The 20847-nt window shown below is 35.7% G+C and overlaps 1 protein-coding gene across 1 annotated transcript in view; it reads right to left on the reverse strand.

The window, feature by feature from the left end:
• Positions 1 to 20847, reverse strand: part of ABI3BP (ABI family member 3 binding protein) — a 138596-nt gene that overhangs the window by 34474 nt on the left and 83275 nt on the right. The window contains exons 25-59 of the mRNA XM_087937347.1: positions 20564 to 20644; positions 20123 to 20191; positions 19728 to 19808; positions 18841 to 18921; positions 18400 to 18468; positions 18005 to 18085; positions 17545 to 17613; positions 16677 to 16745; positions 16282 to 16362; positions 15821 to 15889; positions 15395 to 15475; positions 14955 to 15023; positions 14560 to 14640; positions 14104 to 14172; positions 13678 to 13758; positions 13237 to 13305; positions 12842 to 12922; positions 12382 to 12450; positions 11956 to 12036; positions 11515 to 11583; positions 11120 to 11200; positions 10660 to 10728; positions 10234 to 10314; positions 9793 to 9861; positions 9398 to 9478; positions 8938 to 9006; positions 8515 to 8595; positions 8076 to 8144; positions 7680 to 7760; positions 7226 to 7294; positions 5989 to 6030; positions 5415 to 5483; positions 3237 to 3296; positions 1954 to 2028; positions 373 to 447 (exon numbers count right to left, since the gene is read on the reverse strand). Coding sequence (XP_087793473.1) covers positions 373 to 447; positions 1954 to 2028; positions 3237 to 3296; positions 5415 to 5483; positions 5989 to 6030; positions 7226 to 7294; positions 7680 to 7760; positions 8076 to 8144; positions 8515 to 8595; positions 8938 to 9006; positions 9398 to 9478; positions 9793 to 9861; positions 10234 to 10314; positions 10660 to 10728; positions 11120 to 11200; positions 11515 to 11583; positions 11956 to 12036; positions 12382 to 12450; positions 12842 to 12922; positions 13237 to 13305; positions 13678 to 13758; positions 14104 to 14172; positions 14560 to 14640; positions 14955 to 15023; positions 15395 to 15475; positions 15821 to 15889; positions 16282 to 16362; positions 16677 to 16745; positions 17545 to 17613; positions 18005 to 18085; positions 18400 to 18468; positions 18841 to 18921; positions 19728 to 19808; positions 20123 to 20191; positions 20564 to 20644 — 2571 coding nt within the window. The remainder of the gene's footprint in view (positions 1 to 372; positions 448 to 1953; positions 2029 to 3236; positions 3297 to 5414; positions 5484 to 5988; positions 6031 to 7225; positions 7295 to 7679; positions 7761 to 8075; positions 8145 to 8514; positions 8596 to 8937; positions 9007 to 9397; positions 9479 to 9792; positions 9862 to 10233; positions 10315 to 10659; positions 10729 to 11119; positions 11201 to 11514; positions 11584 to 11955; positions 12037 to 12381; positions 12451 to 12841; positions 12923 to 13236; positions 13306 to 13677; positions 13759 to 14103; positions 14173 to 14559; positions 14641 to 14954; positions 15024 to 15394; positions 15476 to 15820; positions 15890 to 16281; positions 16363 to 16676; positions 16746 to 17544; positions 17614 to 18004; positions 18086 to 18399; positions 18469 to 18840; positions 18922 to 19727; positions 19809 to 20122; positions 20192 to 20563; positions 20645 to 20847) is intronic.

Below are 20847 nucleotides of genomic sequence, written 5' to 3' on the forward strand. Positions count from 1 at the left end.
ATTATTTTTAAAGTTTCCATAGTAATTTGTTAGACTAAATAATTATACTGAACTCCTGAGCAAACTATAAAATTTAAATACAAGTTGAAAATGTATATAAAAAGAGAGGGAGTAAGGGAAAGAGAGAGAAAGAGCCAAAAGATTCTGAAAATGAATCCTGAGATAAACTATACACAATGAATGAGACTATTTTATGTAAATAATCTATAAAAGGGAAGAAAGAAGTGGTTACAATCTAAGAATTACTATATTCAACATTCTGTCCTTTTTGGGTTTGTTGTATGCAGTCATAAATATACCCAATGTGGAAGTTTAATGGTGCAGTTTTAGTGAAAGAAACAGTGTGATATAAAATAACAATTATATATCTACCTGGTTTTGATTGTTGTGTTTTTTGATCAGGATGACTTTTAGGTTTGGATGGATCATGATATTTGATATTTAGACCTGAAAAGAAGCAACAAATTTAATATGAAATGATGTCCTTGTGTGAAAAATTTTTATCATAGTGATTCAAGAAATAGCAATTACAAAAAAAAATAGAATTCACAAAAGAATTCACAAGAGAGACCAGAAGAACTAGAAGGGAATCGATGAATTTTGCTGCTTTACTTATAGTTTTAAATTTATTCTTTGGATTAACAGTTTCCAGTCTAGATTGCAAATTTGACACCAGAGTACCTTTTTTCTTGGAAGAAGGATGGTGTCACTTGAATTTTTTCTGGCTCAAAATCCATTCTTACACAATTTTTTCAAATCTGTGCAAATTCGGAAAGGCTAATTCTAACAAATGTGGTAGATACCAGCTAGAGTACTGTATATTAAGAACAGAGAAAACAATTTTTTCCCATCTAAATTGCAGGAGTTTGTCATAGAAACTCCGTTTGCAATGTAATTGAATGTATGTTAGAGACCATGTCTTCCTGTGTCATAACAGCAGCAATTTTTAATTCATCCTTTCAGTAGCTGCATTTTCAGAATTTCAGTTTCTCGAGAAAATGGAAAACAAGAATAGTTACAACTCTTTATTCCAAGGGAGATTCTATTTTGCTGTTTAATCTGGCAAGAATGCTGGCATTTGCAACTCATTTGGGTCCTGTGCCTTGATCTTGTGCCTTAATCTAAGGTGTTTTTTTCTTTTCAGATAATTCTTTTTAGGGAATATGACTTTTTCAAATAGCAAAAGCTTGAAAAGGTTTTTTTAAAAATAAGTAAATAATCCTACTTTACTTATTTCAAATTAACTTGAAAAATTCTTACTGGTTGTTCAAATTACATTAGATTTCATTAATATAAGGGGGAAAATGGATATTCTAATTCAAATAGAAAACATGTAAAATAGTTAAATTTGTACTGATTTAAATATATAGAATAAAGGGTTAACTTTACATCTGTTGTGCAATGTTCTCATGTTAAAGGTATTCTGAGCATAATCCAAGTTGCAAAAATTGTTTAGGATAATGGCAAAGACAATCTCCTGGTTATTTTCTAAACCTGGAAATGTCTTTTACATGAGAAATTACAAAAAAGGAAACTTTTTTTTAATAAGCCAAAAATGTGGTTTAAAAGAAAAAATGTTATTCTGGTTGCTAAGAATGAATTCATTCTTTTGTTTTATACTCTGTTAGCATGTTTGTCCTATATTTTAACAGATAATAAAGTTTCTATTTTTACTGAAAAATCAATTAACTTTTATTTTATAATGTGTGGTTTTTCCTCCCACCATTTTTGAAATGCATCTCTCTCTCTCTCTCTCTCTCTCTCACACACACACACACACACACACATGCGAACATAGACACAAAACTATTAAACTGTTTTTTTTCAGTTTTTCATTTTAGTTATACACAAATATGTGTTTTTCTCACATTATTTTATGTGACTATGTAAGATGGAACTCTATTAAATATATTTAAAACAAATTCCTGAAAGTCAAAATAATGAATTACTCACTGGATTTGTTTGGGGTTATATCAGGACTGGAAGGAGTTATTGGTCTGGTTGGAACTTCATGTGCTTCCTTAGGAGCTGTAAGAAATTATACTGACATTTTTTAAAACTTTAATATACCAAACTATAAAGAATTCAGAAAAACAGTCCATGTATGTATGTATGTATGTCATTCAGCTTTGTTCAGGTATTTTCCCACATCATTATAGTTGTGCTTTTAAAGTTGTAGCAACGTTTCGGCAGAATGATGATGGCAGAATCTGTAGCAATGTTTTGGCAGAATGATGATGGCAGATGAGATTCTGCCGAAACGTTGCTACAACTTTAAAAGCACAACTATAATAACGTGGGAAAATACCCGAACAAAGCTGAATACCATACATGTAAGTACCCACGAAAACTTAAGAAAAAAAAAAAAAAACCACACACACACACACATATATGCACACACACACACACACACACACCTTTCTCTGTCTCTAATCTATCTATCTATCTATCTATCTATCTATCTATCTATCATTTATCTATCTATCTATCTCCAATAAAAATCAGTAATAATAATGTGACTGTTTAATAAAACGCGATGCTATAAATATAAATACTGTTATAAAAATACTGATTAAAAAAAGCTAAAAACTAAACTACAATATTAATTCTCTGAATTGGATACAATGGAGTACGGTGGGTCTGAGTTCTATACAAGAGAAACCACCTCTCAGGCTCTTTTCCATTATTTAACTAAAACCACTGGCGTGTCTAACTAAAAAAATGTGTTAGTTCTTACTCAAGGGAGCTGTTTCATCAAGTGACAAGAAAGATAAATAAAAACATTTGAGTTCAAATGAGGTCTGTGCTGGTTCGGTGAAAATGTGCGCACGCTGCACGTGCACAGTTTTTGCTGCACAGCGAGGCTCGACGGAGCACTTCCATCCATCAAAAACTATTGAGAAAGTATTTTCATAATCTGATTTTGAAATGAGCAATCATTATCATCCTTTTTTCCAAATTATTTTCAGTGTAAAAATAAAACTACATCTCTTTAAGAGCACAGAATATTTTTCTTGCTGTTTTCAGTTAACTCTTAATGAGAACATAATGTGATCTACTGTAACATACAATACTATTATAAGAACATATGATGCTGATTATGCAGTATAGATTGGATGTCTTAGATTTCTTTAAGTATTAAATCACACTTTTAGGAAAAGAATTCCTAGCTATGGCCAAAATATTAAAATAACCAACATGATCAGTGTATTGACACAAAATAAATAGGGATTTACCATGCCGAGGCTGTGGGACTTCAGTGCTGGTCTGAGGTTTATGTTTGGCATGATTTTTCTCTTAAGGAAAAAAAAAACCATGAATGCTAGTTATTGATTGATACATTTTTCCAGACCCCTGGGCTGTATACTGACTGGCACATTTACCAACATGCACATGTGAACAAAGTGTATTTTATAGAATTTAAAAGACACGTAACATTCTTTTATAATAGTTTAAACCTATGCACAAAGAAATAGGTGTCAATAGCTGACTAGTTTTGTATTAGTGATGAGACTATTCAGACACAAAAGGGCTTCCCAAGCCTTTTAAGTTGCTTTTGTAGTAACTGACAGGAAAGAGGTGGCGGGTTTTCTGTTGAAATAAAATAACCAAGGTCAGAGACCACAAAGGACTCCACTGTTTCCTCCAGAAAAGCTAAAAATGCATCTCATTCCTTGAAGTGCCATGTCTCTTTTGATGGATCCAATCTGGCTCCATAGATTATCAGAAGACGCCCTTTTGAGAATCAACTCACTTTCACTAGTAATTGACCCAGTTCGTTCCTTGGGAAGGGTGATAATGTGCATGTCCCAGGTCATAATGTGCATTCCTAGGAAGCACATTTGGCTTCCAGTCTCCCAGGACTTCGAGAAGTCATAAAAAACCAACTTTTCTACTAAAACTTTGTTAGTTGAATTTATTTAAATTTGAACAAAATTGGTATAAAAGTAATTGTTTTTTATTTTTATTTTTTGTGTGTATTTTTAGTCATGGTAAGCACTGAATATTGTATAAAATATAGATGGGACATACATTTTAATACCTAAATGCATGGGTGGGATTTTACCTGGTTGGACTGGTTCTATAGAACCAGTTGTTATGATTCTGCCCAGTTGGGAGAACTGGCAAATTTTGCCACTGCCTGGGTCCTCCCCTTCCCAACCCGCCCACTCACTCCTTACCTGGCATGCGCACCATCAAATTTGTTTGCTAAGTTTCAATTTTTCTTTTTTCTTTTTCCCAACCACCAGTTTTTCTGCTGTGCTGGGAGATTTAGATTAGCTAGAAAGCAGGAAATCATTGGATTTCTTGATTTCTAGCTAATCTAAAAACAGAGCTGAACCTTCTTTAGGACTGAAGTTTCTATTTTTCAATGCAGACTCAGATAGAAGATTGTAGAATGGTAGATCTCTAAGTGAATCTGTGATTCTGTGAGCAACTCAATCTGCCTGCCTGCTTTGCCTGATTTTGGGTAAAGTTGCTCTTTTTAATAAAAAATTAAATGTTTACATAAATATTTACAATATTTACATACAAGCCACACCCAGCCAGTCATGTGATTGCCAAGGCACATCCAGTCAGCAAGCCATGACCACCAAGTCACATGACCACCAAGCCACAGTCAGACATTAGGCCACGCCCACAAAACCGTTCTTAAGAAATTTGAATCCCACCCCTGCTTAAATAGATTTTGATGCATAGAACAGCTGGGAAAAGAAATAAAACATGTAGTGTTTTATTTAGAAGTTATTATTGTACACGGGCAGAGATACTGAAATCAGGTTTCTTATGAGAAATTCATTTGGCATAATTAGAATTAGAAATATCTATCTATCTATCTATCTATCTATCTATCCATCCATCCATCCATCCATCCATCCATCCATCCATCTATCTGGCTGTGGTTTTGGAGTCTAGTCTGAAAGCTCTTCTTTGTGGGGCATCATAGCTCTATGCCATCCCTACTTCTTTTTAACATCTACATGAAATGAAGGGGGTGAGTGGATTATTCCTCTGCATGAGGTAAAAAGCATTATCGGTATTCTGATGACAGTCAACTATATAAATCTGTCTTCACTCAAACAACTAAAAGTTGTTGAGGTTCTGTCACAGTATCTGTAGATTATGGAAGTCTGAAGGGGAAAAATAAGATCATCCCTTCCATGACTGAGTGGCTATTGCTTTTGGATCCATGAGAGGAGTATGGGCCAGATTTTCTATTATTGATTATTACTATTTGTTGCTTTTTTTCTTGGATTACTTTCTCTTATACGCCTCTCAGAGACAAATTTAATAAGAAAAACACTGCTAAAAGGACAAGACTAATAAATTTTTATTCCCAAATTATGTAGGGTTTTTTTTTAATGCAGGCTTTGACACATGGAGAAAATTTAAATAACAATATAAAAATTTACCAGATTTTGGTAGTAGCAATGGGTTGATTGTTGTTTTAGTGATTGGAACATGATGCTTGGTTTCTGCATCTGAAAAAGAAAAAAATATCTTCAAAATTATTAAGATGTAAATAGGGTCATGTCGGGCATTTTAAAATTGAATGTGAAGGTGAAGATGAAGAAACATGCTGTGGATATGAAGTGTACAAAATCAGCCAGACAAAAGGGTTGGAAAGAGTAGCCTCAATACATATATAAAATTAGTGATTTATGAAAATTTCAGGAGCCAGCTTAAAAAAGAAATGGAAATTATAAACACGTGGGAGTTCACTGCGTATAATATGGCCACTTCCAGCTATTTTCACATGACTGAATCACTGTGCAAGGAAAGAAAGAAAAAGCAGTACTGTGGAAAAAAATAAATAGAATGGTTAAAAGTCTTCAGTGCTAAATGACTAGCAAACCTAGAGAAAGGATGGGATTTAATGAAAAAAAGATGATGTTAGATGATCTTACAGAAAAGAACATGTAATGGATTTCTGAACAAGAAAGTAAAATAAGAAAATTAATCAGTGTGCCAGGAAAACACTATTACCTACTATTGGAAGTTCATTGCTAAACGTAATAGGTTCCAAAACTGTACCGGGGAAAAAAGGGAACTATTAGAATATGGAAAACCTTTCAGAATGCCTGTAACTGCAACACTAATTTACAAAAAATATTGTAGCTTTAAAAACAGAAATTGATACATAATCTTAGAAACTAAGATTAGAAACTAATAAGAATTAATGCACCTGAGCACATGTTCCAAAGTTCTGTTCAATCCAGAAAATACTAATGTCCAAGGAGTGACCAGGAATGCATGATCTACATATCTACTAAGAATCATACTGAAAACAATTTTATCTAATGCATAACAATTATCAGGTTAGTAAATGGGTGCTTTGGCATGGTCAAGAGTTTATGAAAATAATTATAAGCCTCAGTTGAAAATAAAAACAAGCAACCAACCCCCCCCCCATAAATTTAGGATGTCAACATTGAAGGACACCTATGTACCCCAAAATAATTTTAAATATTTTACAAACATGAATCAGAAATATTCCATCATAAAATGCATGATCTGAAGATGAAGAAAAATATTGCCTCAGATGGGTCTTATTCCTCTATATGGACTCTCATAGGAAGTTTTAATGTATATGGTGAATGTCTTGGATTGTGAAGTTTACCTCTATTCCCATTCTATAAAGAGTACATTCAGGGTGATTCGGTATTGGACCACAACATTTAGAATTTATAAAATTTATAATTTAACTGACTTCATAGTACTGACTTCATAGTACTGTTGAATAAAATTAGGTTCAAGAAGTTCTTGTAGTAAAGGGGGAAAAAGTAAATAAAAAGTCACTCCACCACGTTTCCTTTCTGGTACTTCTGAAAAGATGTAGTCAAGTTTTCTAAATTTTGATGGATCAGGGCTTAATTCATAGGAAGCTGAAAGGAAGTCGAGCCTAGATTTAATTTAGCTTTTGACAGGAAGGTACAAGATTCAAACTACCATATGATAGTAACCATATCTTATGACAGGATTTTGAACTGAACAAGAAAATATTCTAAAAGTGTAATGGGGTTAAACCTCAGGAAAATAAAGATCAAAGTAACATGAATGAAAGTGAATGATCTGCTAATACTATGCACTGGTGTAGCGAAGTGCTGCAGATGATCACAGGCATGTTCTAAAAGGTTATGCTCAGTGCAGCCTTGGGGAATGAATTATGTTGCAACAACAAATAATCTTCAATTTTATCTAACGTATGAGAAAATATAATTACCATATTTGGTAACTGGGAGTTCTGGGGTGGTCAAGACTTTAGGAAGATAATTATAATCCAAAGTTGAAACTAGAAAAAAGCAAACAACCCCCAAATAAGTTCACATTGTACATGTGGACATGGTTTTGGCTATAAAAGCCTAAAAGTTATTTCATTTTAAAATGGAATGATCAGGCATGACACCATTATGAAGAAATATATTGCCTTGGAAGGATTTTCATCATTCATATAAAGGGATCCAGGAGATTTGTATGTTTTGTATTCTGGTTGGAAAGTGTCCCTTCATTCTATTTGGTCTTTTAGAGCATTCAATAATATCCTCAGACCTTGTGCATATAGTAATTTCCAGAATGTCTGGATTTTGTAAACCCTTTTGAGAAGATTACACTAGATAGATGCAAGAACGTATCTTGTAAAGGATCAGAGAGTAGTATATAAAAAAATGTCACTCTACCAGGTTTCCTGTCTGGTACTTCTGCAAGGATGTAGCCAGGTTCTTTAAATTTTGATGGAACAGGGCTTGGTTCATAAGAAACTGAAAGGAAGTCCAGTATAGTATTAGTCTTTAAATTGACAGGGAGCATAGGATTCCAAATTCTGTGTGATGGTAATCATATCAGAAATGGGTTATTTTAGGAAAATGAACATCAAAAGTAGCACGATAAAAACTATATGGCCTTCTAATATTATCCATCTATGTAATGAAGTTCTACACGTGATCTGCGGGCATGTTATTCCAATTTTGTTCAGTGCACAGACTTGTTATTTCTAAACAACCACCAGGAATGCTTTATCTACTAACGATCAATCCACATATAATTTAATCAAACATATGACAACATATAATTACCAGGTTTGGTAATTGGAAGTTTTGGTGTGGTAAAGACTTTAGGAAGATTTCTATCATCCATAGTTGAAACTGGAAAAAAGCAAAAAACCCCAAGATAAATTTAGTGTTCACATTCAAGGAGAGGGTTACACCTATGTACCCCAAGTTGCCGATGAGCCCTTCTACCTTGAGATGAATTGTTATACATGGTCCTACAATTAACTAACATATCGCCTTAGAGGAATTTAAAACCTCAGTGGAGGCCCATCAAAGAAGCTTTGGTGTGCCTGTTCTAATGTCTTCAGGATTGAATGCCTACTTCACTTCCTTTTTGTACACTTTGGTACAGAATATATTTAGAATATATTTAGGAAGTCTGGAGTTCATGTTTCTTTCAGAAATCAATATACTAGATAAGTTCTAGAGGTAGAAAGAAGAATGTTAAAAAAAGTCACTCTACCAGGTTTCATGTCTGGTACTATGGGCATGATGTAGTCGGTCTCTTTATACTCTGGCGGAACCGGGCTTGTTTCATAAGAATCTGAAAGGAAGTCCAGTCCAGAATTAATCTACTTTTGACAGAGAAGTACGGGATTCAAAATACCATGTTACTTTTGAAAGGATTTTGAACTGAAGTAGAAAGAATTCTCAAAGGGTAACAGACTTTAACCTGGGAAAACAAAGATCTAAAGTAGCTTGAAAAAAGTGAATGGTGTCCCAATACTATGCATCTCTAAAGCTCTGCATATTATCTGCAGGCAAGTCTTTGAAGTTATTTTCAGTCAGAAACCCTTTGCTTGAAGTAGCGACCAAGAGTGCACGATCTACCGACAGTGCCTACACTGCCTACATTTTTATCAACTATATGATAACAGATAATTACCAGATTTTGTAATTGGAAGATCTGGCGTGCTCAAGACTTTAGGAAGATAATTATCGTCCTCAGTGGAAACTAGAAAAAAGCAAAGAACCCCCAAATAAATTCACATTGTACATGTGGACTTGGTTTCACCTATGTCAGCCTAAGAGTTGTTTTATCTTAAAATGGGATGATCAGTCCTGACACTACAACAAAGAAATATATTGCTTGGAAGAATTTCATGTCGAGGGATGCAGGAATTTTTTGTTTTTGCGGGGCTCTATCTTCTGGTTGGAAAGTGTCCCTTCATTCTACTCGTTGTTGTAGTGCATTCGTAATTCAGTAATATGCTTAATACCTGTCCATCTATTAATTTCCAAAATGTCTGGATTTTGTAAACCCTTTTGATAAGATTAAACTTGGTAGATGTAAGAAGTCATGCTGTAAAGGAACAGAGAGTAGTACGTAAAAAAAGTCACTCTACCAGGTTTCCTGTCTGGTACATCTGCAAGGATGTAGCCAGGTTCTTTAAATTTTGATGGAACAGGGCTTGGTTCATACGAAACTGAAAGGAAGTCCAGTATAGTATTAGTCTTTAAATTGACAGGGAGCATAGGATTCCAAATTCTGTGTGATGCTAATCATATCAGAAATGGGTTATGTTAGGAGAATGAACATCAAATTAACACGATAAAAACTATACGGCCTTCTAATATTATCCATCTATGTAATGAACTTCTACACGTGATCTGCGGGCAGGTTGTTCCAATTCTGTTCAGTGCACAGACTTGTTATTTTTAAACAACCACCAGGAATGCTTTATCTACTAACAATCAATCCACGCATAATTTAATCAAACATATGACAACATAAAATGACCAGGTTTGGTAATTGGAAGTTTTGCTGTGGCCAAGACTTTAGGAAGATTTCTATCATCGATAGTTGAAACTGGAAAAAAGCAAAGAACCCCAAGATAAATTTACAGTGTCCACATTCAAGGAGAGGGTGACACCTATATACCCCAGGTTGCCGATGAGCCCTTCCACCTTGAGATGAATTGTTATACATGGTCCTACAATTAACTAACATATCGCCTTAGAGGAATTTTAAACCTCAGTGGAGGCCCATCAGAGAAGCTTTGGTGTGCCTGGTCTGATGTCTTCAGGATTGAATGCCTACTTCACTTCCTTTTTGTACACTTTGGTACAGAATATATTTAAAATATATTTAGGAAGTCTGGAGTTCATGTTTCTTTCAGAAATCAATATACTAGATAAGTTCTAGAGGTAGAAAGAAGAATGTTAAAAAAAGTCACTCTACCAGGTTTCATGTCTGGTACTATGGGCATGATGTGGTCGGTCTCTTTATACTTTGGCGGAACCGGGCTTGTTTCATAAGAATCTGAAAGGAAGTCCAGTCCAAAATTAATCTACATTTGACAGAGAAGTACGGGATTCAAAATACCATGTTACTTTTGAAAGGATTTTGAACTGAAGTAGAAAGAATTCTCAAAGGGTAACAGATTTTAACCTGGGAAAACAAAGATCTAAAGTAGCTTGAAAAAAAGTGAATGGTGTCCCAATACTATGCATCTCTAAAGCTCTGCATATTATCTGCAGGCAAGTCTTTCGAAGTTATTTTCAGTCAGAAACCCTTTGCTTCGAAGTAGCGACCAAGAGTGCACGATCTACCGACAGTGCCTACACTGCCTACATTTTTATCAACCATATGATAACAGATAATTACCAGATTTTGTAATTGGAAGATCTGGCGTGCTCAAGACTTTAGGAAGATAATTATCGTCCTCAGTGGAAACTAGAAAAAAGCAAAGAACCCCCAAATAAATTCACATTGTACATGTGGACTTGGTTTCACCTATGTCAGCCTAAGAGTTGTTTTATCTTAAAATGGGATGATCAGTCCTGACACTACAACAAAGAAATATATTGCTTGGAAGAATTTCATGTCGAGGGATGTAGGAATTTTTTGTTTTTGCGGGGCTCTATCTTCTGGTTGGAAAGTGTCCCTTCATTCTACTCGTTGTTGTAGTGCATTCGTAATTCAGTAATATGCTTAATACCTGTCCATCTATTAATTTCCAAAATGTCTGGATTTTGTAAACCCTTTTGATAAGATTAAACTTGGTAGATGTAAGAAGTCATGCTGTAAAGGAACAGAGAGTAGTACGTAAAAAAAGTCACTCTACCAGGTTTCCTGTCTGGTACTTCTGCAAGGATGTAGCCAGGTTCTTTAAATTTTGATGGAACAGGGCTTGGTTCATACGAAACTGAAAGGAAGTCCAGTATAGTATTAGTCTTTAAATTGACAGGGAGCATAGGATTCCAAATTCTGTGTGATGCTAATCATATCAGAAATGGGTTATGTTAGGAGAATGAACATCAAATTAACACGATAAAAACTATACGGCCTTCTAATATTATCCATCTATGTAATGAACTTCTACACGTGATCTGCGGGCAGGTGGTTCCAATTCTGTTCAGTGCACAGACTCGTTATTTTTAAACAACCACCAGGAATGCTTTATCTACTAACAATCAATCCACACATAATTTAATCAAACATATGACAACATAAAATTACCAGGTTTGGTAATTGGAAGTTTTGCTGTGGCCAAGACTTTAGGAAGATTTCTATCATCGATAGTTGAAACTGGAAAAAAGCAAAGAACCCCAAGATAAATTTACAGTGTCCACATTCAAGGAGAGGGTGACACCTATATACCCCAGGTTGCCGATGAGCCCTTCCACCTTGAGATGAATTGTTATACATGGTCCTACAATTAACTAACATATCGCCTTAGAGGAATTTTAAACCTCAGTGGAGGCCCATCAGAGAAGCTTTGGTGTGCCTGGTCTGATGTCTTCAGGATTGAATGCCTACTTCACTTCCTTTTTGTACACTTTGGTACAGAATATATTTAAAATATATTTAGGAAGTCTGGAGTTCATGTTTCTTTCAGAAATCAATATACTAGATAAGTTCTAGAGGTAGAAAGAAGAATGTTAAAAAAAGTCACTCTACCAGGTTTCATGTCTGGTACTATGGGCATGATGTAGTCGGTCTCTTTATACTCTTGCGGAACCGGGCTTGTTTCATAAGAATCTGAAAGGAAGTCCAGTCCAGAATTAATCTACTTTTGACAGAGAAGTACGGGATTCAAAATACCATGTTACTTTTGAAAGGATTTTGAACTGAAGTAGAAAGAATTCTCAAAGGGTAACAGATTTTAACCTGGGAAAACAAAGATCTAAAGTAGCTTGAAAAAAAGTGAACGGTGTCCCAATACTAAGCATCTCTAAAGCTCTGCATATTATCTGCAGGCAAGTCTTTCAAAGTTATTTTCAGTCAGAAACCCTTTGCTTCGAAGTAGCGACCAAGAGTGCACGATCTACCGACAGTGCCTACACTGCCTACATTTTTATCAACTATATGATAACAGATAATTACCAGATTTTGTAATTGGAAGATCTGGCGTGCTCAAGACTTTAGGAAGATAATTATCGTCCTCAGTGGAAACTAGAAAAAAGCAAAGAACCCCCAAATAAATTCACATTGTACATGTGGACTTGGTTTCACCTATGTCAGCCTAAGAGTTGTTTTATCTTAAAATGGGATGATCAGTCCTGACACTACAACAAAGAAATATATTGCTTGGAAGAATTTCATGTCGAGGGATGTAGGAATTTTTTGTTTTTGCGGGGCTCTATCTTCTGGTTGGAAAGTGTCCCTTCATTCTACTCGTTGTTGTAGTGCATTCGTAATTCAGTAATATGCTTAATACTTGTGCATCTATTAATTTCCAGAATGTCTGGATTTTGTAAACCCTTTTGATAAGATTAAACTTGGTAGATGTAAGAAGTCATGCTGTAAAGGAACAGAGAGTAGTACGTAAAAAAAGTCACTCTACCAGGTTTCCTGTCTGGTACTTCTGCAAGGATGTAGCCAGGTTCTTTAAATTTTGATGGAACCGGGCTTGGTTCATACGAAACTGAAAGGAAGTCCAGTATAGTATTAGTCTTTAAATTGACAGGGATCATAGGATTCCAAATTCTGTGTGATGCTAATCATATCAGAAATGGGTTATGTTAGGAGAATGAACATCAAATTAACACGATAAAAACTATACGGCCTTCTAATATTATCCATCTATGTAATGAACTTCTACACGTGATCTGCGGGCAGGTTGTTCCAATTCTGTTCAGTGCACAGACTCGTTATTTTTAAACAACCACCAGGAATGCTTTATCTACTAACAATCAATCCACCCATAATTTAATCAAACATATGACAACATAAAATTACCAGGTTTGGTAATTGGAAGTTTTGCTGTGGCCAAGACTTTAGGAAGATTTCTATCATCGATAGTTGAAACTGGAAAAAAGCAAAGAACCCCAAGATAAATTTACAATGTCCACATTCAAGGAGAGGGTTACACCTATTTAACCCAAGTTGCCGATGAGCCCTTCTACCTTGAGATGAATTGTTATACATGGTCCTACAATTAACTAACATATCGCCTTAGAGGAATTTTAAACCTCAGTAGAGGCCCATCAGAGAAGCTTTGGTGTGCCTGGTCTGATGTCTTCAGGATTGAATGCCTATTTCACTTCCTTTTTGTACACTTTGGTACAGAATATATTTAGAATATATTTAGGAAGTCTGGAGTTCATGTTTCTTTCAGAAATCAATATACTAGATAAGTTCTAGAGGTAGAAAGAAGAATGTTAAAAAAAGTCACTCTACCATGTTTCATGTCTGGTACTATGGGCATGATGTAGTCGGTCTCTTTATACTTTGGCGGAACCGGGCTTGTTTCATAAGAATCTGAAAGGAAGTCCAGTCCAAAATTAATCTACATTTGACAGAGACGTACGGGATTCAAAATACCATGTTACTTTTGAAAGGATTTTGAACTGAAGTAGAAAGAATTCTCAAAGGGTAACAGACTTTAACCTGGGAAAACAAAGATCTAAAGTAGCTTGAAAAAAAGTGAACAGTGTCCCAATACTATGCATCTCTAAATCTCTGCATATTATCTGCAGGCAAGTCCTTCGAAGTCATGTTCAATCAGAAACCCTTTGCTTCGAAGTAGCCACCAAGAGTGCACGATCTACAGACAGTTCCTACGCTGCCTACATTTTTATCAACCATATGATAACACATAATTACCAGATTTTGTAATTGGAAGATCTGGCGTGCTCAAGACTTTAGGAAGATAATTATCGTCCTCTGTTGAAACTAGAAAAAAGCAAAGAATGCCCCCAAAAGTTCACATTGTACATGTGGACGTGGTTTCACCTATGTCAGCCTAAGAGTTGTTTTATCTTAAAACGGGATGATCAGTCCTGACACTACAACACAGAAATACATTGCTTGGAAGAATTTCTTGTAGAGGGATGCAGAAATTTTTTGTTTTTACAGGGCTCTATCTTCTGGTTGGAAAGTGTCCCTTCATTCTACTCGTTGTAGTGCATTTGTAATTCAGTAATATGCTTAATACCTGTCCATCTATTAATGTCCAAAATGTCTGGATTTTGTAAACCCTTTTGATAAGATTAAACTTGGTAGATGTAAGAAGTCATGCTGTAAAGGAACAGAGAGTAGTACGTAAAAAAGTCACTCTACCAGGTTTTCTGTCTGGTACTTCTGCAAGGATGTAGCCAGGTTCTTTAAATTTTGATGGAACAGGGCTTGGTTCATACGAAACTGAAAGGAAGTCCAGTATAGTATTAGTCTTTAAATTGACAGGGAGCATAGGATTCCAAATTCTGTGTGATGCTAATCATATCAGAAATGGGTTATGTTAGGAGAATGAACATCAAATTAACACGATAAAAACTATACGGCCTTCTAATATTATCCATCTATGTAATGAACTTCTACACGTGATCTGCGGGCAGGTTGTTCCAATTCTGTTCAGTGCACAGACTCGTTATTTTTAAACAACCACCAGGAATGCTTTATCTACTAACAATCAATCCACGCATAATTTAATCAAACATATGACAACATAAAATTACCAGGTTTGGTAATTGGAAGTTTTGCTGTGGCCAAGACTTTAGGAAGATTTCTATCATCGATAGTTGAAACTGGAAAAAGCAAAGAACCCCAAGATAAATTTACAGTGTCCACATTCAAGGAGAGGGTTACACCTATATACCCCAAGTTGCCGATGAGCCCTTCTACCTTGAGATGAATTGTTATACATGGTCCTACAATTAACTAACATATCGCCTTAGAGGAATTTTAAACCTCAGTGGAGGCCCATCAGAGAAGCTTTGGTGTGCCTGGTCTGATGTCTTCAGGATTGAATGCCTACTTCACTTCCTTTTTGTACACTTTGGTACAGAATATATTTAAAATATATTTAGGAAGTCTGGAGTTCATGTTTCTTTCAGAAATCAATATACTAGATAAGTTCTAGAGGTAGAAAGAAGAATGTTAAAAAAAGTCACTCTACCAGGTTTCATGTCTGGTACTATGGGCATGATGTAGTCGGTCTCTTTATACTTTGGCGGAACCGGGCTTGTTTCATAAGAATCTGAAAGGAAGTCCAGTCCAAAATTAATCTACATTTGACAGAGACGTACGGGATTCAAAATACCATGTTACTTTTGAAAGGATTTTGAACTGAAGTAGAAAGAATTCTCAAAGGGTAACAGACTTTAACCTGGGAAAACAAAGATCTAAAGTAGCTTGAAAAAAAGTAAATGGTGTCCCAATACTATGCATCTCTAAAGCTCTGCATATTATCTGCAGGCAAGTCTTTCGAAGTTATTTTCAGTCAGAAACCCTTTGCTTCGAAGTAGCGACCAAGAGTGCACGATCTACCGACAGTGCCTACACTGCCTACATTTTTATCAACCATATGATAACAGATAATTACCAGATTTTGTAATTGGAAGATCTGGCGTGCTCAAGACTTTAGGAAGATAATTATCGTCCTCAGTGGAAACTAGAAAAAAGCAAAGAACCCCCAAATAAATTCACATTGTACATGTGGACTTGGTTTCACCTATGTCAGCCTAAGAGTTTTTTTATCTTAAAATGGGATGATCAGTCCTGCCACTACAACAAAGAAATATATTGCTTGGAAGAATTTCATGTCGAGGGATGTAGGAATTTTTTTGTTTTTGCGGGGCTCTATCTTCTGGTTGGAAAGTGTCCCTTCATTCTACTCGTTGTTGTAGTGCATTCGTAATTCAGTAATATGCTTAATACTTGTGCATCTATTAATTTCCAGAATGTCTGGATTTTGTAAACCCTTTTGATAAGATTAAACTTGGTAGATGTAAGAAGTCATGCTGTAAAGGAACAGAGAGTAGTACGTAAAAAAAGTCACTCTACCAGGTTTTCTGTCTGGTACTTCTGCAAGGATGTAGCCAGGTTCTTTAAATTTTGATGGAACAGGGCTTGGTTCATACGAAACTGAAAGGAAGTCCAGTATAGTATTAGTCTTTAAATTGACAGGGAGCATAGGATTCCAAATTCTGTGTGATGCTAATCATATCAGAAATGGGTTATGTTAGGAGAATGAACATTAAATTAACACGATAAAAACTATACGGCCTTCTAATATTATCCATCTATGTAATGAACTTCTACACGTGATCTGCGGGCAGGTTGTTCCAATTCTGTTCAGTGCACAGACTCGTTATTTTTAAACAACCACCAGGAATGCTTTATCTACTAACAATCAATCCACACATAATTTAATCAAACATATGACAACATAAAATTACCAGGTTTGGTAATTGGAAGTTTTGCTGTGGCCAAGACTTTAGGAAGATTTCTATCATCGATAGTTGAAACTGGAAAAAAGCAAAGAACCCCAAGATAAATTTACAGTGTCCACATTCAAGGAGAGGGTTACACCTATTTAACCCAAGTTGCCGATGAGCCCTTCTACCTTGAGATGAATTGTTATACATGGTCCTACAATTAACTAACATATCGCCTTTGAGGAATTTTAAACCTCAGTGGAGGCCCATCAGAGAAGCTTTGGTGTGCCTGGTCTGATGTCTTCAGGATTGAATGCCTACTTCACTTCCTTTTTGTACACTTTGGTACAGAATATATTTAGAATATATTTAGGAAGTCTGGAGTTCATGTTTCTTTCAGAAATCAATATACTAGATAAGTTCTAGAGGTAGAAAGAAGAATGTTAAAAAAAAGTCACTCTACCAGGTTTCATGTCTGGTACTATGGGCATGATGTGGTCGGTCTCTTTATACTTTGGCGAAACCGGGCTTGTTTCATAAGAATCTGAAAGGAAGTCCAGTCCAAAATTAATCTACATTTGACAGAGAAGTACGGGATTCAAAATACCATGTTACTTTTGAAAGGATTTTGAACTGAAGTAGAAAGAATTCTCAAAGGGTAACAGATTTTAACCTGGGAAAACAAAGATCTAAAGTAGCTTGAAAAAAAGTGAATGGTGTCCCAATACTATGCATCTCTAAAGCTCTGCATATTATCTGCAGGCAAGTCTTTCGAAGTTATTTTCAGTCAGAAACCCTTTGCTTCGAAGTAGCGACCAAGAGTGCACGATCTACCGACAGTGCCTACACTGCCTACATTTTTATCAACCATATGATAACAGATAATTACCAGATTTTGTAATTGGAAGATCTGGCGTGCTCAAGACTTTAGGAAGATAATTATCGTCCTCAGTGGAAACTAGAAAAAAGCAAAGAACCCCCAAATAAATTCACATTGTACATGTGGACTTGGTTTCACCTATGTCAGCCTAAGAGTTGTTTTATCTTAAAACGGGATGATCAGTCATGACACTACAACAAAGAAATATATTGCTTGGAAGAATTTCATGTCGAGGGATGCAGGAATTTTTTGTTTTTGTGGGGCTCTATCTTCTGGTTGGAAAGTGTCCCTTCATTCTACTCGTTGTTGTAGTGCATTCGTAATTCAGTAATATGCTTAATACTTGTGCATCTATTAATTTCCAGAATGTCTGGATTTTGTAAACCCTTTTGATAAGATTAAACTTGGTAGATGTAAGAAGTCATGCTGTAAAGGAACAGAGAGTAGTACGTAAAAAAAGTCACTCTACCAGGTTTCCTGTCTGGTACTTCTGCAAGGATGTAGCCAGGTTCTTTAAATTTTGATGGAACAGGGCTTGGTTCATACGAAACTGAAAGGAAGTCCAGTATAGTATTAGTCTTTAAATTGACAGGGATCATGGGATTCCAAATTCTGTGTGATGCTAATCATATCAGAAATGGGTTATGTTAGGAGAATGAACATCAAATTAACACGATAAAAACTATACGGCCTTCTAATATTATCCATCTATGTAATGAACTTCTACACGTGATCTGCGGGCAGGTTGTTCCAATTCTGTTCAGTGCACAGACTCGTTATTTTTAAACAACCACCAGGAATGCTTTATCTACTAACAATCAATCCACACATAATTTAATCAAACATATGACAACATAAAATTACCAGGTTTGGTAATTGGAAGTTTTGCTGTGGCCAAGACTTTAGGAAGATTTCTATCATCGATAGTTGAAACTGGAAAAAAGCAAAGAACCCCAAGATAAATTTACAATGTCCACATTCAAGGAGAGGGTTACACCTATTTAACCCAAGTTGCCGATGAGCCCTTCTACCTTGAGATGAATTGTTATACATGGTCCTACAATTAACTAACATATCGCCTTTGAGGAATTTTAAACCTCAGTGGAGGCCCATCAGAGAAGCTTTGGTGTGCCTGGTCTGATGTCTTCAGGATTGAATGCCTACTTCACTTCCTTTTTGTACACTTTGGTACAGAATATATTTAGAATATATTTAGGAAGTCTGGAGTTCATGTTTCTTTCAGAAATCAATATACTAGATAAGTTCTAGAGGTAGAAAGAAGAATGTTAAAAAAAGTCACTCTACCAGGTTTCATGTCTGGTACTATGGGCATGATGTGGTCGGTCTCTTTATACTTTGGCGGAACCGGGCTTGTTTCATAAGAATCTGAAAGGAAGTCCAGTCCAAAATTAATCTACATTTGACAGAGACGTACGGGATTCAAAATACCATGTTACTTTTGAAAGGATTTTGAACTGAAGTAGAAAGAATTCTCAAAGGGTAACAGACTTTAACCTGGGAAAACAAAGATCTAAAGTAGCTTGAAAAAAAGTGAACGGTGTCCCAATACTATGCATCTCTAAATCTCTGCATATTATCTGCAGGCAAGTCCTTCGAAGTCATGTTCAATCAGAAACCCTTTGCTTCGAAGTAGCCACCAAGAGTGCACGATCTACAGACAGTGCCTACGCTGCCTACATTTTTATCAACCATATGATAACACATAATTCCAGATTTAGTAATTGGAAGATCTGGCGTGCTCAAGACTTTAGGAAGATAATTATCGTCCTCTGTTGAAACTAGAAAAAAGCAAAGAATGCCGCCCCCCCAAAAGTTCACATTGTACATGTGGACGTGGTTTCACCTATGTCAGCCTAAGAGTTGTTTTATCTTAAAACGGGATGATCAGTCCTGACACTACAACACAGAAATACATTGCTTGGAAGAATTTCTTGTAGAGGGATGCAGAAATTTTTTGTTTTTACAGGGCTCTATCTTCTGGTTGGAAAGTGTCCCTTCATTCTACTCGTTGTAGTGCATTTGTAATTCAGTAATATGCTTAATACCTGTCCATCTATTAATGTCCAAAATGTCTGGATTTTGTAAACCCTTTTGATAAGATTAAACTTGGTAGATGTAAGAAGTCATGCTGTAAAGGAACAGAGAGTAGTACGTAAAAAAAGTCACTCTACCAGGTTTTCTGTCTGGTACTTCTGCAAGGATGTAGCCAGGTTCTTTAAATTTTGATGGAACAGGGCTTGGTTCATACGAAACTGAAAGGAAGTCCAGTATAGTATTAGTCTTTAAATTGACAGGGAGCATAGGATTCCAAATTCTGTGTGATGCTAATCATATCAGAAATGGGTTATGTTAGGAGAATGAACATCAAATTAACACGATAAAAACTATACGGCCTTCTAATATTATCCATCTATGTAATGAACTTCTACACGTGATCTGCGGGCAGGTTGTTCCAATTCTGTTCAGTGCACAGACTCGTTATTTTTAAACAACCACCAGGAATGCTTTATCTACTAACAATCAATCCACGCATAATTTAATCAAACATATGACAACATAAAATTACCAGGTTTGGTAATTGGAAGTTTTGCTGTGGCCAAGACTTTAGGAAGATTTCTATCATCGATAGTTGAAACTGGAAAAAAGCAAAGAACCCCAAGATAAATTTACAGTGTCCACATTCAAGGAGAGGGTTACACCTATATACCCCAAGTTGCCGATGAGCCCTTCTACCTTGAGATGAATTGTTATACATGGTCCTACAATTAACTAACATATCGCCTTAGAGGAATTTTAAACCTCAGTGGAGGCCCATCAGAGAAGCTTTGGTGTGCCTGGTCTGATGTCTTCAGGATTGAATGCCTACTTCACTTCCTTTTTGTACACTTTGGTACAGAATATATTTAGAATATATTTAGGAAGTCTGGAGTTCATGTTTCTTTCAGAAATCAATATACTAGATAAGTTCTAGAGGTAGAAAGAAGAATGTTAAAAAAAGTCACTCTACCATGTTTCATGTCTGGTACTATGGGCATGATGTAGTCGGTCTCTTTATACTCTGCCGGAACCGGGCTTGTTTCATAAGAATCTGAAAGGAAGTCCAGTCCAAAATTAATCTACTTTTGACAGAGAAGTACGGGATTCAAAATACCATGTTACTTTTGAAAGGATTTTGAACTGAAGTAGAAAGAATTCTCAAAGGGTAACAGACTTTAACCTGGGAAAACAAAGATCTAAAGTAGCTTGAAAAAAAGTAAATGGTGTCCCAATACTATGCATCTCTAAAGCTCT

Source organism: Pseudonaja textilis, chromosome 7 (genome assembly GCF_049901715.1).
Source record: "Pseudonaja textilis isolate UNSWEBS1 chromosome 7, rPseTex1.2, whole genome shotgun sequence".
NCBI classification, from domain to species: Eukaryota; Metazoa; Chordata; class Lepidosauria; order Squamata; family Elapidae; genus Pseudonaja; species Pseudonaja textilis.